The sequence below is a fragment of the Benincasa hispida genome, chromosome 12 (assembly GCF_027475165.1).
Source record: "Benincasa hispida cultivar pf3 chromosome 12, pf3_genome.v1.1, whole genome shotgun sequence".
Classification (NCBI taxonomy): Eukaryota; Viridiplantae; Streptophyta; class Magnoliopsida; order Cucurbitales; family Cucurbitaceae; genus Benincasa; species Benincasa hispida.
The window spans coordinates 40,440,360-40,458,902 of NC_143489.1; the positions used below are offsets into that span (position 1 = coordinate 40,440,360).

At 31.2% G+C, this 18,543-nt stretch overlaps 1 protein-coding gene across 1 annotated transcript; it reads left to right on the forward strand.

Annotated features, from left to right (window-relative positions):
- The first annotated feature begins 218 nt into the window (after nt 1-218).
- Nucleotides 219-2,694, forward strand: LOC120067343 (DELLA protein GAI-like). The gene has a single exon (XM_039018911.2). The coding sequence runs from the start codon at nt 657-659 to the stop codon at nt 2,454-2,456; it is 1,800 nt and encodes a 599-aa protein (XP_038874839.1). The 5' UTR covers nt 219-656; the 3' UTR covers nt 2,457-2,694.
- Nucleotides 2,695-18,543: the final 15,849 nt, after the last annotated feature.

Below are 18,543 nucleotides of genomic sequence, written 5' to 3' on the forward strand. Positions count from 1 at the left end.
GAAATTTGGCTAAGAATTCAATAATTGTATTTAAAAAAAATGAAAATCATAGTTAAAAAATGCAGATAAAATAGACTTAATTTTTTTTTAAAAAAAGAAATGATTAGCAAACTAGACTTAAATAATTTAATACAAACATTATTAAAGATATAAATAAAAATGAATATTGTATTATATTTTTGAAGTGTGAGACGCAGGATAGTTGGGTATATTAGAGGTGTAAGCAATATATCATCAGATTCAGAGTGTATTAAAGTTTTGGGAATTGCGGTGCTGCCACGGCTTCCTGCTTCTCAGCTCCTCCTTTTTCTTCTTTTATATATATACATATATATCTCTTTCTTTCCCATAATTTCCCTATTTTTTCACATTCTCCTAACACTAAATTATTATTCTTCAAAAATAAAAAATCAAAAAAAAAAAAAAAAAAACGCCTTCTATTATTATTATGGCCTCTGTTGTTCCTTATCCCCTACTGTTTTCCCCTTTCCTATCATGTTCTCCCTGAAAAAAAGAAAAAAAAAAAAGGAAATTCCCAATACACCGCTGAAACCCTCATTCCCCATTTCCCATTTGCTCCATTTCATTTGCAATTTCATGGTTTGGTTTTGATTTTTCTCTAGTTGGGTTTTCTTTTTTTTAATCAGTTAGTTGAGATGAAGAGGGAGCTTGAAGATGATAGATCTACTGCAGGTTGTGGCCGGAGGGTTGTGAAAGGAGAGTGTTCTTCAATGTCGAGTGCGAAAATGAAGATGTGGGAGGAGGATGAGGAGAAAGATGGCGGCGCCGGTGGAATGGATGAGTTGCTTGCTGTTTTGGGTTACAAAGTTCAAGTCTCGGATATGGCGGATGTGGCTTTGAAGCTTGAGCAGCTTGAGATGGTGATGGGAACTGCTCAGGAAGATGGGATTTCTCATCTTGCTTCTGATACTGTTCATTATAATCCTTCTGATCTCTCTGCTTGGGTTCAAAATATGCTCTCTGAATTCAATAATTCCACAAATCAGTTTAATCCTCCCCCTCAATCTTCTCCCTATTCCAATTCTCACCACCGGATTCAATCCACTAAATCGTGTTTGTACGACGATGATTCTGAGTACGATCTTAGCGCCATTCCTGGTGTTGCCGTTTTGCCTCGTAAAGATTCCACCACAGAAACCGAAAGTAATTCTCGTAAGCGATTGAAGATTGAAACAGATATCAGTTCGGTGAATTTGTTACCGTCGCCCTCGTCCTCTTCACCGCCGTTCGTTGCTTCGGCGGGGATTGTCTCTGAAACTCCGCGGCCGGTCGTGGTTGTGGAGGAGGAATCACAAGAGACTGGGATTCAGCTTGTTCACGCTCTAATGGCTTGCGCTGAGGCAGTGCAGCAAGAGAATATGAAGCTCGCCGATGCGTTGGTGAAGCACATCACATTTCTTGCTGCGTCGCAAGCCGGCGCTATGAGGAAGGTCGCGACGTATTTCGCTCAAGCCCTAGCTCGTCGGATTTACAGATTCTACTCTCCTCAAGATGGACTTTACTCCTCTTACTCCGATCCTCTTCAGATGCACTTTTACGAAACCTGTCCGTATCTTAAATTCGCGCATTTCACTGCAAATCAGGCTATTCTTGAAGCGTTCGCGACGGCGGCGAGAGTTCATGTCATCGATTTCAGTCTCAATCAAGGTATGCAATGGCCGGCGCTTATGCAGGCACTCGCATTACGACCTGGAGGTCCGCCGGCGTTTCGATTGACGGGAATCGGCCCGCCACAGCCGGATAATACGGCGGATTCGTTGCAGCAAGTCGGGTGGAAGTTAGCGCAGATGGCAGAAGCCATTGGTGTTGAGTTCGATTTCAATCACATCGTGTGTAGTAATCTAGCCGATCTCGATCCGGCGGCTTTGGAGATTCGGCCGGCAGCGGTGGAGTCGGTGGCGGTGAACTCAGTGTTCGATCTGCACCGGTTGTTAGCTCGGCCTGGAGCGATAGAGAAGGTTTTGGGATCGATAAAGAAGACGAAGCCGAAGATCGTGACGATTGTGGAACAAGAAGCGAACCACAACGGACCGGTTTTTCTGGACCGGTTTACCGAAGCGTTGCATTATTACTCGAACTTGTTTGACTCGCTAGAGGGGTCATCGACCGGGTTCGAACCGGCAAGTGAAGACGTGTTTTTGTCTGAGGTTTATTTGGGGAAGCAGATTTACAACGTGGTGGCTTGTGAAGGAACGAACCGAGTTGAGCGGCACGAGTCATTAACTCAATGGCGAACTCGGATGGAATCGGCCGGGTTCGACCCGGTCCATCTCGGTTCGAACGCGTTTAAGCAAGCTAGTATGCTTTTGGCCCTATTTGCTGGCGGAGAAGGGTACAGGGTGGAGGAAAATAATGGGTGTTTAATGCTTGGCTGGCACACTCGACCGTTGATCGCCACGTCAGCATGGCAACTCGCTCCCGATGAGTCAAAGTGAGTCTGACTCAGTGAGTGAGTGAGTGAGTGACTGGGTGTGAGTTTGTGGACCTGGATTCTTTTTTCTTTTTTTTTTTTCTGCCTTTGTATTTAAAGGGTGGATTAATGACGATATGCTTTTTTTCTCTTTTTTTTTTTTTTTTGGGGGGGTTATGTAGCTTACCTTTCTACAATAAATATGGTGAGCCTTAATTCTTAAAAAGTGGAAAATATTATGAAAATATTTCCTATGTGTGCCATTCCCTTTGAATTTTTGTATGTTATTTGTTGACTGAAAATTATCCTCATAAATCATAATTTCATTTATTCAATTTCGCAATTGATAATTATTTTGTGAATTTGGAATTTTTTTTCTTGTATTTCTATTGGTTAAATTAAATATAGGCTGATTTGCATGGTGTGACAAATAGGTAGTAGAAGATAAATTATTAAATGGCCTGTCTGTCCTAAACCATGTGCATGACCTTAGTTTGTTTAGTTGCTATTTATTTCTTTATTGATTTGTCAAAAATCAAACCAAAATATTTATCAAATTAATAAGTTGTGTCAACATCACAAACGACTGAAATTAAATAGAACTATAATTTTTAGAAATTTTAAAGTTGAGGACTAAATAAATAGAATTTTGATACTAGCAGAATTAAATATGGGAATTAAACATATATACAATTTTTTTAAACAAATATTTATTGATATTATTAATTACATTAAAAATTTTAATTTCAAAAGAAATAACTTGACTTTTTTGAAAAATTAGTTGTCTATAAGAACTCAAAAATGGTTTTCTACAGTAATAAAATATGCAATTATAATATATTATCGAGAATTTGTTGCATTTGCCAACATTGAAGAATGTGCAATTAGTGTCAATTACTATGAAGTAGGAAAAAAAAAAGGATGAACTATGGTATTTATGAAAGCTAAAAATTACCAATATGATTGTGATAAGGTAAGTGAGAATCTTGTATTTAATAATTACAAAAAAAAAAAAAAAAAAACAGTGTTTGAAACCTGTACTGTACCATAAAATGAGGCAGTTTTTTTTTTTTTTTTAGTTATTTTTATTTAAATACTCAATTTATTACAAAATGTTTTTTTAAAAAAAAAAAATTAAAAACTTGAAAATGTATACACCATAAATTCAAGTCACTTGAAAATCTTTAATTTTTCAATTGAGTTAGCTTTACAATTTGATTAGGTAGAGAAAATTGCTCAAAATGTTGTTGAAAACAATAAAATGGGTAGGGAGAAATAACAAAATATACAAATATCACAATTAATGGTATAGAAATTCCTGTCTACAAAATTCTAAAGATATACTCTATTAGAATAAAAATTCACACAACACTCGTATCTTTTTTATGCCAAAGACAAACAACCAAAAAGAAAAAAAATATATTTTTCAATAAAAGAAAATAAGTCAACTTATTTATAAATATAGCAAAATAGAATAAAATATCACTATTTATTAGTGATAGATAATGATAGATATCTAGTAATATCAGTGAAAGACATATGATCTCTATCAATTTTTATCACTATCTATTACTGATAGACGGTAATATTTTTTTATATTTGTAAATATTTTAAACAGAATTCTATTTAAAACAACTACCCAAAACAAACAAACAAAAACAAAATAATTTTGAGAATTAAAAAGTTGTATAAAAATTAAAAGAAAAAAATCAATATTTGAATTATGCAAGATGAAGTAAGTTTATACCAAAGATGATTATTTATTTATTTATTATTATTATAATATGTGAGGTGAGAATCAATTTTCAGACAAAGTTGATAGTACAAATTTATATCGATCAAATCATATTCGATTTGACAGTAATCATTATCATTAAAGTTGTAACATGAATTTACGTCAGCTTCATTATTTTTTAATCTTTTATTGTTCCAAAATATTTGTGATTTGGATTATTCTCTTAATTAAATTAGGCTCATAACTCAAAAAATAAGGAAAAAAAAAAGTAATTAACCTTGATCTTAGTGCTTCTCGTATTTGTTTCACGTAAATTCATGTGTATTGAGGCTTGTCTTTTTTATTGACATATAATTAGTCTTTGCTTATGTCCTTTTTGTTTTATTTATATCAAAAGAAACATCACACCCTACTAACCTCCGGCAGAATAATAAAGTTTCGTATATCATGAATACAACTATTAACTAATCAATTCAAAAAATCAAGAATAAGAAATAGTAGAAAAATCAATTCAAAAAATCAAGAATAAGAAATAGTAGAAAAATCCCACAGAGCTAACATAGGTGCAATTGTATATTCCAATCTCGATGCACAGAAGAAAGCATACAAGAGTTTTCATCGACATGTCGACATTTTTTTCATTAATATTTCTATATTTACATGAGTTTGTCATCATAATAATGAGTGAATTGATATTTCTATTGTAACATTAAAAGAATCAAGCAACAAAATGATACAAATGTGAATATGATATAAATTAACAAATATTTTAACTAGTTCAAAAAGTGTAAAAATATTTATTTATAAATTTAAATATAATCTTTTTTTGGATTTTTCATCTTCATAATTTTTTTTTAGAAATATTTATTCACATAAAAAATTTTCAATATTTTGATCAACATTTATATAAAATTGAGATCTCGAAATTTTTGTCTATATCGACACTTTAAACCCTACCTATAATGTTGATATATTACTATGATGTATTTATAGGTTAAGCAACTTAATTATTCAATTAAAACATAGTATTATATTATTGTTCTCTCAATTTTAAGTAAAAAGTCGGATAGTTACATTACATACAATATTAATATACTACTACGATGTTTATAGGTAGCAACTTAGTTAATTTAACTAAACTTAGTATTAAATTATTGTTTTCTCAAAATTTCTATTTGAAAATTCTCATCAACATCTAAGATTATATTTATTTCATAACTCATCGAGACCATTAACCTATTTATTCTCTTCCAATAACTTTGAGACAACTAAAAAAGTAATTAGTAAATTTGTTTTGGAACATTAGACTTTGGAAACTTTCTTTTAAGTGAATTGGTTGTGTCAATCTCTTAGGAAATTTAATCTCACAACAATATCTTAAAGATAAAGTAATAAGTCCATGTCAAAAATTAGGCATCCTTTCAAATCATTATTGCCCTATCCAACCTTTTTGCTATCTTTAACTTAATCTCTTTTTATAAAGCATCTCAAGTTTATCTCTTATGTAATTATGAAGGTTGGTAATGAAATGATTAGAACAAGTTTGATTCATGGTTTTAAACAGGGACTTAAGTTTAGATATCATAGAGTTTAATAGATTCATCTTAGTTCTATAAACTAAATACTCTTTTAAATTATATTGGGATCAATCTATTAATAATATGACAATAAATGGAAAAGTTTATTATTGTGAAAATATTATAAACGTTTAAACTTCAAGACACGTGCAAATCGACGAATGTACAATGCATTAAATAACAACCACGGTTCTTTGCCCAATTTAATACACCTAATAACCTAGATGTATGAGTATTTGTTGAATGGCTCGTGTGAACTATCCAATTAGGGTTTAATTATCTAATTCATTAGATCACAAACTACCAAAAAAGAGCGACAAAATCAAATGCCATTACTTGAAACAAAACTATTATTTGAGGAAACTATAGTAAATATCTTTCCATGGATGGAATATTGTTTCTTTTGCTTTCATTTTTTCTTGGAGGCGTCCTTTTATCTAATCAATGTGGGACTTTCGTCGCATTCCCAGGCTAGCTCCTATTCACCCAAGCACATTATCTATCCAATAAAGTTCAACCACGGATCACACTATGACCTTGAGGATTCTACCGACATGGCTATGGCTAAGTTAGGAGCATGGCTATGATATCACTTGATAGGGACAATGACCCGCCAACTATCTCCAGAATGGTATGATATTATCCATTTTAAGCACAAACATCATGGTTTTGCTTTTGGTTTCACCCCAACAGGTGTCATGCCAATGGAGATAGTTGTCCTTACTTATATATCCACAATCCTCCTTTTATTTAACCAATTTGAGACTTTGGTCGCATTCTAATAGAACTTTAGAATGATAATTCATATCTTATCTCCATTTAAACTATGTCGATTGGATAAGTTTTTACATGAGTTAAAATAATAAAATAATTAAACTTTGCTAATTTTTATTTAAAATAAAGTGAAGAATTAGAAGTGATGAAAAAGAATTAAAAAGTAAAAAGATATTGAAAAATTGGAAAACCTAAAAAGGAAAAGGTGGGAGGGGGAAAGGGAAGAAAGATATAAATGAAAGGAGAAGAGTAGGGTAGGGGTTGCTTAGGTGTTTGAAAAGACATTAGATGAAAAACAGTGCAACTAATAATAATACCCCATAACTATTATTTGTTTATTTATTTTTATAATTATTAATATTGTTATTATTATTTCTGTTGTGTTTTTATTTTTGCTTTTTTGGTGTTGATTATTTTGGGTAGTTGAGTGGTTTTGTCATGTGATCAGATTATCCATTCTTACACTAAACTTTTTAAGCCACAAAGTGTATTAAACAAAATTAAGGAGATCAGAAATCAGGTATATTTGTGTGTAAAAAAGTAGGAGTCATGTTTTCTTTTAAAGTTTTCTACTTTATTATTAATTTGTCAGAATCCATTATCTTACTCTTTTTTTTTTCTTTCCTTTTCTTTACATTTCCCTTTTTTGTGAAGCAAATACACCTAAGTCACAGCTAGGGAGGAGTTACAAATTTTAATAAAAAAGGCAAAATTTATTCAGGTCAATTTTTGGATAGTAGGTGGTAAATTGTACAAAGAAAAGTAAAATCAATGGATTGCACTGAGAAAAGTACCAATTTTTTTTTAATGGTTATGCATCGAATGAATGAAAAAAATACAATTTATAAAATATGTATATCATACGCGACGTGAGTAATTACTCATTATCTTAAATGAATGTCTCACTTATAGAATTTTAATGAGAGTGTTTGTGTATGATAACCAAAAGATTGGCCTTTATTCATTTTGATATTTACTCTAATTTGAAATCATTTATTCAATCAAGAGTTTTTAACATACTTTCTAGTTTGAGGTGTTTTAGTTATTTATTTATTTACGATCTTTATTTAAACGATCAAAGTTATTGGTCAAAGGTACACCTAAAATATCTTATTATTTTCCATTGTCAAGTTACTCAAAAACTCGAGACGGACTTGACTATCATAGGGTGTGTGGCTTAATACCATTCGATGCTTAATCTCTTTTGTCTTACAAGTACTTGGACTATTTTTTTTTTTTCTGTAGAATAAATTTATGGTTGATCCATTATTTGGCATCAACATAAGTAATATTTGTTAATAATCTTACAAAGTCATCGTAAAATTATCCATAAAAACTTGAAATATTTATCAAAGAATTTTTAAAATAATATTGAAAGTTGAACATAGTTCTAAACGATTTTAAACCATATTAAAAGTTAAAATAATATATAAATATATATAATGTTATTACAACACTACCAAAAATAAAAAATAATAACATCATCAGTTAAGATTTGAACCTTGAACTTATTTCAAACTAGAAATCACAAAAAAATTTCAAAAAAAGGGGAGGGAGCGAGGGGTTAGCCCTCAAAATATACCTTTGGATAATAGATTGTTCCTTTAAAGTTATTGCAAACACGCTAGAATTTAACCGAATTTGTTATTATGTCTTACATACATTTTTATCACGAACCACCAAACCAAACCGTCTATTAAAATAAAATAAAAAAAAAAGAAAAATTACAAAAAATAGTAATTCTTGTACAAGAAACAATAGCAATAATAAATATATCTTTTAGGTGGCCATTAATATCAAATATGTAATACGAACTATCTTTATTTATTACAAAAGGTATATAATTAGATGCATGCACCGTACTAAAAAAAAGATATTAAGACGAGGTTTTATATGGTTGAAAATTCAAGTTCATAAAAGGAAAAGCTGAATATATATATATATATATATATATATAAATTGATCAAGAAAAAAAAAGGTTGGAAGAATATTGGAGTTTATGGTACAAATTAATTAATGGGGTTCAAAAGCTAAGATAGTAGAAACCAATTAATTAATGAAAAAGTTTTTTCGTACACACTTTATGAATTAGCCTAATTCATTTACTTGTTCATTTTTGGAGCTCTAATTCTCAAAAGGTGCTCTCATTTATACCCATTATGCATATATAGATATTATATTCATATAACTTGAGATCATCATACACATAAAATAACATTCACAAACTTAATCTTCTTTTTTCCTCTCTCTCTCCTTGACCCTTTAGCATTATTGTTTGACATGATAGAGCACTTGTTTTCTTTTCCCTAGTTACACTAATGGTGAATGGTGTTTAGCTTTTTCTTCCCATCTATATAAGTCGCGTTTATTGATGATAGAATTATTTATGCGAGAAACTCGCTCATGACCTTTAGCATTTTAATTCTCGATTTCGCTCCTTTAGTTTGGACGTGTAGCTGGAGTTGACCTAAGTGAGAATATTCTTATTAATGTTGTGTTGAGCTGAATACATTTTAATACCTAAGTTAGTACAAAAAACATTTAGTTTAGCTAAGTATAGAGAGAATTCAAGTTTCTCACTTGAAGTTACTTACTTATCCTCCTTCCCGAAACTATTTATAAGATATTCTATCTGACACCCACTTAGAGAATTTAAATGAGGTTGTTTTTCACTTGGAGGTTACATGTAATGGCAGGAGTGTTAGAATGTGTATGACTCACGAGGTTGCAGAATGCTAGTGATGAGTCGAATCCGATTTGATTGTTATTTTTCTTATGATCAAATTTCAAAAGTGGACTGGTTGGCCCAGAATCCAAGAGTCTGATTTTCCCTTTTGGGATGCATGGACCCCATGTAACTCCCTATTTTTCTTTGGGCTTGGACTCGCCTGTTGCCTTTGGACCTTCATTGGGACAACCTTCAACATATATTATTAATTACAACTTTGTGAAATAAATTAAAAGTGGATAAATTTAATATATGTAAATTGAATTGAATTTTTTTATTTAACTAATGTGAAAACATTCAAATTGGATAAAGTATCAAAATGGATGAGGTTTTATTTATAGATTTTACCTATGAAAGTTAAATTTGTAGATACTTCCCTTTAAAAAGTTATGTTTGTCTAGTAACTACTCGATTGAGTTATGTTTGATATATATTTGGATGATTATTTTTATTTTATTTTATTTAGAGTACTATCTATTTATTAACTTGAAGATAGCAACTTGATTCTTCATTTGTAGTATCTCATTCCAATTTTCACATCTCATTTTCTCTCTTTATTTATTTATTTTTTATCTTGAATTGAGTTGAGAGCAAGTATTCACGAGTTCTGCTAGGTTTAGATAGTTTGAGGTTGGTGTTCTATTTGAATTGGTTGTTGTATCATGTTGAGAAGATGTTTGAACTAATTTGGTTGCAACCCATGCACAACGAATAATGGTTTTCAAGGCAATATTTTTTATGCGTGTCTCAAATACCTATTGACTTTTACGGTTTCAAAGTGGATTTGTTTGTTGTTATTGCAATTATAACCTTTGTTATTATTCCATCTAATTCACTTATTGAGTTTGAAAATTATTGTTCTATATAGTGTATGTATGCTTACATTATAATTGTTTGTATCCAATAAAGGATTAATGTGAATTTTCCCTTTCAAATAATACAAAAGGAAAAAAGAAAAAAAAAGAATAATAATAGCAAATTTGGAAAAAATAAAATTCAGTCAAAAAAAATTTCCATTGATGTTTATATGACTAGGTTTACCTTTTTAATTGGGCTAGGTCTCGTTTTTTGCAAGTTCGGTAAGTTACACTACAAAATAATATATGTATAGGGAGAAAACCAATTGAAACTCTTCTTCTTTTATTTATTTTTATTTTATAATATTGAGAATCGAACCTCTAACTTCGAAACTAATTATATAAATACTATAATAATTAAGTTACACACATTTTGACCACTCAACAAAGTCTTAAACTTACTTACAAGTTGGTCCCAACTTATGATCCTACTTCAAAGATACACTCAAAACTAACCTCTTAAATAAATAAAATTATTCTTAACCGAAAGGTTAAATATATTATGAAGCATTAAAGCTTCCATCTTGACTTCAACTAAAGTTTGAATCGAAACAATACAATGATTAAACACTTCAATTCTAATATAATATATATAATCAACTTTTATTACGTATCGAAATACAAAATTTTCTATACTGACAAGTAGAGAGCGGATAAGCTTTACTCACCATATTTTTTACCACTATTAGTAATTAGTGACTAGAAAATAATTTGATTAAAAAGTACTAGAGTGAAGTTGTTTATTATTATTATTATTATTATTATTTATCATAAAGTAGCAAATTTTATTTATGGGAAGCAAAGTCAACATAAGATTGGTGGAGATGATAAACATTGCATTGAAGCTATGACACCCTAAGATTAGGACAATGATTGATTAGTGGTTAGTGATAAAGCATTTAAGCTCTCTCTCTCTCGCACTTTAAGCACTTAATGGGAAAAAAAGCTACAAAATCAATTGGATAAATGGTCATTATCCCTCAAATAAGGTGCATAAGCAATTGTTGTGATGGTTTTTTTTTTTTTTTTTTTTTTTTTTTTTTTTTTTTTTTTTTTTTTCTTTTTGGAAAAAATTAGTCAAAAAATTGACAAGTGATTCCATTGATTTTGACAACCCTCCACTAGTAGAGAGCTACCCATTTGCATCTTCCTTTTTCATGTTTGAAGACATATTGGGCCCTCCATGTCCACACCCATAAAATAAAATAAAATAAATAGAATTAAAAAAATAAAACATATAACTTTTTTCTTTGAACTTCTCACTATCAACTTTCTAAAGTGCTCAACAGATTGAAGACTTTTGGGTTTAAATTTTCAAGCAAAGTACTCTTCTTCATATGGCCCTTTTTCTTTCCCTTCCCCACACAAGTTTGTGTGTTCAAAGCTTCTTTACTTTTTGGTTGCACTTTGCCTCTCCGTTAAGCCAAAAGTTATTGCTCTTTTTACCGTTGTATGATCGTAGGTTCAAAGTTTAAAATGTTGGTTTTAAAGAAAATATCGAGATCTCAATTTTATAAAAATGTCGATAGATATTTCTAGAGAAGTTATAAAGACACCTTTTATCTTTTGTGGAATTTATTATGATATAATGAAAATATTGATTCACCCTTCACGTCAATTTTAAATTTATGAAAATGTGAAAATATCGATGAGAATACTAAAATACTTTTTTAGAGTATACTAAACATTTTTTTTGAAAGTATCACAAAAATGTTTTTAAAAAAAGATATTAAAAGAAAAAAAGAAGTTAAAAGTAGTTCTAGAATGTTTTTGGCCGAAATGTTAGAATGGAAATTGGGAAACGCACTAAGAGTAGTGGTTCGAATACGAAACCAAAAATTAGAATTATTTGTTACAAAACATACTTCTTACTAAAATGATTATATCTATTTTTGGATAAATTATTTAGGCCACGCTTATCTCTAATTCATTAATAGTAATATAAAAAGTGGATCCCAGTCGATCACATTTGTTGTTGTCTGCTCGTGTTTCGTGATCATAATGAACTGTGGAACCCACATTCAAATTCGTAATCAAATGCGTAATCTGATTGAGAAATGAAAGGTGCTCAATCTGATTGTGGTTAAAAATTACATGAGATTCATTACCTTTACTATTAAAGATATTGTTACTGTAACAATATGGAAATTATGAATATGTCACATTTATTGTTACCTTTATCGTTATCGTTGGGGTTAAACAGTAATTGTAACGATAATGGTAATATTAGAATGTGACAAATTCATAATTCTAAGTAAATGCGATAGAAAACAATCCAATTATGTTTGCAATTCAGACCTATTATGATTCATCCATCAATGAAATTTCATTCCGATTACACAAATTTTCTTTATGGATTAGTAAACGCAACCAACACCTTCTTTGGGTATTCACCTTTCTTTAGACATGTTATTATGCCAAGTCCTTAGCCATTTGAATTTAACACTTTATTATGCAATTTAAGAGACGTTGTAAGTGATTTTAAGGTGGATATATAAAAAGTGTAGAAAACAGAAACTTAAAAGAATCTAGACACAATAATTTATAGTGGGTCGGTCAATATATCTAGTCCACTTGCAAAGGGATTTAAGCCTTTGCTAGACAATATTATTATAGATTGATATTAATAGAAACATGTACAAAATATAATTGAATTAAGTAAAATAAAAGATCTAGAGTGAGAGACTTGAACTAAAAACAAGAAAGAAAGAATGGAGCAATAGAACATTTCTGGAAGACTTTGATCTAGATACGCCCAATACACAGATTCTTCAACACCACAATGTCAAGATCTAAGGCGAAGAACAAATGTCACCAAGATTAGACAACAGCAGAAGAAGATGAAACAACAGCAGAAAAGGGTGAAAACCACCAAATTGGCGCCAGAGAAGAAGAAACACCACGAGAAGAACACTTGCTTTCTCTCGTTAAAGACAAGAACAGAAAAGTTCCTCTTTAAATTAATATAATTTAGAAAGATTGTATTAAATTAGCTAAATTAAGATAAAATTGAAACTAATTTCACAAGACCAAATGTAAGTTTTAGTTACATTTTCGTGTTTTTTTTTTCTTAATTATTATTATTATTTTTTTTGGTCGGAAGTTATGGCTCTTTAAATGATTATAGCCATCTAGTATTGTAAGAATTGAGATAGTAATAAATAGTATCATGAGTTGAAGATGTTAGAACAAATGTTAGAAAGGTTCTACGCCGTGGAGAAACACGAACGGTCACAAACCAAATGCACAAACGCAATTACCCAAATTTGCCCGACTAGATTGTGGTAGCATGCACGTGTGGTGGAAGTAGTGGTGAAAGGGTTATACTTCCACCACCGACACACTTTGGATTCTCATCTAGAATGCATTGGTATTTATACCCTCTAGGCAATCCTAAATCTATCCACGTGGAACAAAACTTCCCATTCCTTTAACTTTTCTTATGGGCCTAAGCCCAAAAGTCATTTCCATCAATCTCCTATAAATGACTGTTATAGAAAAGTTAACAAGTAAATAATAAAAAAAGATTATTTGAAAAAACTGTTTATGAGCAAATAAAGGAGATCAAACTTAAACATCAATATCTAACGATTTGAATTGATGCATAATGAAGTAGGGCAACAATTTTGTTAGAGAGAGTGAGTTACCTCTTGAATTTTCAATTGTTGGGGTTGATGCCCTAAAGTCTCGTATCCTGTAGTTTGTACGAACACTTGTGTTGTATAATATATGATATTTTACTTCACTACTTGGTTTTGCTCATTTGAATATTTTATTTACTTTACTACAAACCAATAAACTAAAATCCCTAGTTATCTTTATGTAACTTAAGCATGTATGTGGTGACATACAAATGGATCTTGTCTTAAGGGATAACCAAAATGGTTTGTAGTATATGGATATAGGAGGGAAACCTTATCCTGGTAACGCTACGGATGCGGCCCGCTTTGTGAAATAGTTACAAGTGTTGTGACTTGTCACAGATGGTCTGATCCTGATCATTCGTGTAGGGGACATGCGAGCGGAGGCGTCCTATACAAAGAGTTTGTATAAGACTTGACTATGAAGTATTAACGTCTCTTTATATAACACCGTTCATGACAGAGACTTCATTTCACTAGGATGACCATAGGTAACATGACCTCAATCCTGAGTGAGTTGGGAACTCCTGCTATTGAGGGCGGTCCTTTAATTTGCATGGGTGCGAGTGGCTAGACCACCTATTCAAACCTACCACTTTGGGGATTCGTCTGATTTGGGAGTTGGGAACTCAGCTACACAACATGGAATTCATTCCTTCCCTAAAGTAAGGGCAAGTAGATAGATAGCTCCCTTAAGGGCTGATTCTAGGGCTTGAACGATGTAGCTCCATACATCTTCTCTTGGCCTGAGAGGTGTTCACACATAGTTGGACTATGTTGTATTGTTCATTTGAGGGATCAGTGGTACTTAAGGAGTGAGATGTAACTATAGGGCCAAAACGGTAAATTGGTCCGGTTGTACTTACAAGCATATGTGAAAGGTTATCGTACTCATGATTGGTTATATCCGATTGACACAGAAATATATCTGTGGTAAGAAGAGTTCAACTGTCAGTCTTTAGTGGAATACCTGGCAGTTAACGGATGGTGGATCTCGTGGCTAAAGAGGTTAGTCAGCTATTCACGTACCATTAGAGCTTCGAGCCATAGGTCCATAAGGTCCCTTTGGTAGCTTGGATAAAAGTTGAGAATCAGTTTTTGGGTCAGTTTGAACTATTCAAATTGACAAGAGGGAGTTCGATTATATATGATATAATTGAACTGGTTAATTATATATGATATGATTGACTAAATGTATGAGATACTTTATTTTGGTGGAAATTGGATATAAATATGATTTATATCAAGTAGAGGAGAAAACACTATAGTTGATATATGATATCAAACTATAGGTTAAGAATATAATATGATTATATTCATTATTTAATTAATTAGGAAGTTATGAGATAATTGACCAAAGTTTTCTCTGATTCGTACGAAAGTGGGAAGTTCAATTCAATTCTAGTAACTGAAGAATAAAAATGAAAATAGTTTTCATTTTGAAAAGAGGAACAAAAAAGACATGAAAAATTCGCTAACGGTGTGATTACTAGACGATCGCTTAGTGTTGAGAGCTTATACGATAGCGCTCACCTTCCTAAACGATCGCACACCCGCGTCTCTAATGTTAGGAATGTCCTAGAACTTGCAGTTCGTGTTAAACATTCTATTTTATCAATAACAATGACTTGTTGATTTTGCATCTTATTATGTAAATCCAATAAACGTATCCTTGGTTATAGTCTGAATGCTGTAACTTTATGTAGTGACATAAACAGGATCAAATTAATAGTATATAGCCTAAATGGTCTAATAAGTATATGGATGAAATTGGGTATCTCATCCTGGTAACACTATTAGATGCGGCCCACTCTGTAGTTGTTACGAAAAGTTGTAAGGTGCTACAAACGATGTGATCCACAAATCGTTCATGTTGAGACATGAGAGTGGGGGCATCCTATGCAATGAGTTTGCATATAGATTGGACCACGAAAATAGTCACTTTTCTTTTTAACGACCGTTTACTGTTAAAACTTACTATTTCATTTATTTTATAACCTAGGTTAACTCGATCTTAATCCTGAGCTAGCTATGAACTTCTGTTTGTTTGGGATTATCCTTTGATCTGTAAACAGTGAGAGTAGTCCAACAACACTACTCAATAAGCTTACCATTTTGGGGATAAGACCGGATGAATAGCTGGGGATATAACCTTGCAAGATGGAATTTACTCCTACCCTATTCATGTATCTGCTCCACTACTGGTTTTTCGTTTGTCATCTGAAATTGTAGCCATTTACCAACAACATATGTTTCACGACCAACACCATCTTCTTCATATCGAGACTCCAACATACTTTAAATTATCCTTGCAGACTTTTGGACCACAAACAAATCGAACATCAAATCATATAATTTAGCAGATGATCACAGACTGTTTTGTTGTCTTTCTTGTACTTATCAGGGTCAATCGCGAAGGACTGCTTTAATTGATCAGAAACATCAAGAGGTTGTTTGGAGGATTCTGGATTAGAGACAGTGGTCACCTTCTTAGTATCAATAGGCACTTCTGTGGTGAGGATGTCATCAATCTTCAACTGCTCGAATAAGATTAATACTTTTGAAGAAGAAAACAAAAGAAGGAAATTGAGTTGTGTCTCCTTTCTCAGGTCTGATTTGTGTTAAATAGCAGTGGAGATGAGGATACGAACGGTCTGAAACAAATGGTCACAAAATGAATGTTCACAAATCGAATGGTCACAAACAAACGGTAAAAAAAAAAGAATGAACAGTCAACAAAATACTAATAAAAAGATTTAGTAAAAAATTTATTCAAAAATAATTAAAAAGATAAGTAATAAAAATTTAGTTTTTTTTTTCGCACAAGAAAAACCCGAATCGAAACTCGCCCGATCAGACGAACGACGACAGTGGTAGTGCACACATGTGGTGAAAGAGTTATACTTCCACCACCAACACACTTTGGATTCTCATCTAGAATGCCTTGGTATTATACTATCCAGGCAATTTTAAATCTATCCATGTGAGACAAAACTTTCCACTCCCCTTAACTTTTCCAATGAACTTGAGCCCAAAAGTCATTTCTAACATAAGATAGTGTGAAATTTCCATTTTAGAGGAAAGAAGTCCTAAAGCTTCTTTTTCATGTATATTATAAGAATCTACAAGATTTGTGAGCGTGTTTTGAGAGCAAGGACAAATCTATTAAGTGATCGGAAGTACGTGTCCTTTAAATGATGATGTTCTATAAATATGTATGTATGTTGTTTATTTTAATTAAAATATCAAAATCCTTAGTCATATTTTACTTAATATTTATATTCCGTTTCATTAAATATATTAAAGTTTGCTTTAGCGGTTTAGATGAGCCTTGAATTCTTGCCACCCATGACTAACCCAAGTTTTAGATCCCGTCTAAGCACTTCTTCCCATTTTCTTACCAATATTTTTGGATTTTTATTAAATTATTTTACGAAAATTGATTGAATAAATATTTGCTTATATTATTTGAGTCAATAATTTTATAAAGGTTTATTATAATTTTGTAATCATTATCGTTTTACTAAATATCACATATCAATACATTTAAAATTACATCTATAAGGTTAAATTAAAGTTAGACCATAAGTAAAATTAACTCTTATGTAAGACCAAAAATAAAGTTTTTTTTTTTTTTTTTAATTAAACCTTAAATTTTTAACTTTTTAATTAATAGATACAATAATTTTAAAAAGATGTCTAATCGTACTTTTTATATACACAAATTTAAATCTAACGTCTAATATAACATTTAATTCTTAATATATAAGAGATCTAAATGTAAAATTGATATTTTAGGATCCTTTTGTTGGTCTTTTAGACATACGGTAATTTTGATTGCATTTTTTTGACAATACATAAAATGAGAGAATCAAACCTCTAACTTTGAATTTGATAGTATAACTGTAGTTAAACGGGCGTAATTGTGAATGTATGGTTTTCCAATTTCTTTTCCTTTACTTGCTCTTTCCTTACTAACTTTGTCTCTCTCTTCCACGCACATTTTCTCATACTCACTTCTCGTTACACAATAGTCAAATTCATACACTAATATCTCTTACTCAACTTTCTCTATCCACTTGTATTTTTCCTTTTTGTAATTTGAAGTTGTAATTATACTTTCATTTTTGTGCTTTTGCTAATTATAAGAATTACTTGTTGGGTAAATATTAATCCTTCCATAAACTATATCTAAAAACCCCTTTTGAAACTCCTTACTAATAGTGTATAATTCTTAATTCTTAAGATTTCATTTCTTTTTTTAAAAAAAGCAATTTTGTGTAATTTTGGAAGCTTTTAAAAGCATAACTTCATCCCTTAAGGTTTGACAACTTATCTACATCCATCCTTAGTTCTTCGAAACAAATATATAATCCATTCCGATGCAATATTTGATATACTATAAAGTTTAAGGTGGAATCATACTAGGCTAAGAATATATGGCAAACATTGCAACTTGCAAGCTATGTTATGCCATATTGGGGACTAAAAGAATTTCCCTATTGAAAAGAACCAAAAATACTCACCTTTCAATTGCATCCTTTCCTTTGGAGGAGAGACAACTATTATAAGGATGATGGAAATCTTTGCAATGAAGAATACAAATTTCTTTTGTTTGAAGTAATTGAGTTTTCCCCCTTTTTCTAATAAAGAATGTTAATTATTGGAGGGAGATTCCATCACAAAAAAAGAGACCATTGTCACTTCAACCCATCAAATAAACATTGCCTTTCATGTTAGGATGAATAATGCATCTTAAAATGATAGAAAAATATTCTTCAAGAAAATTGAAAATTTCTT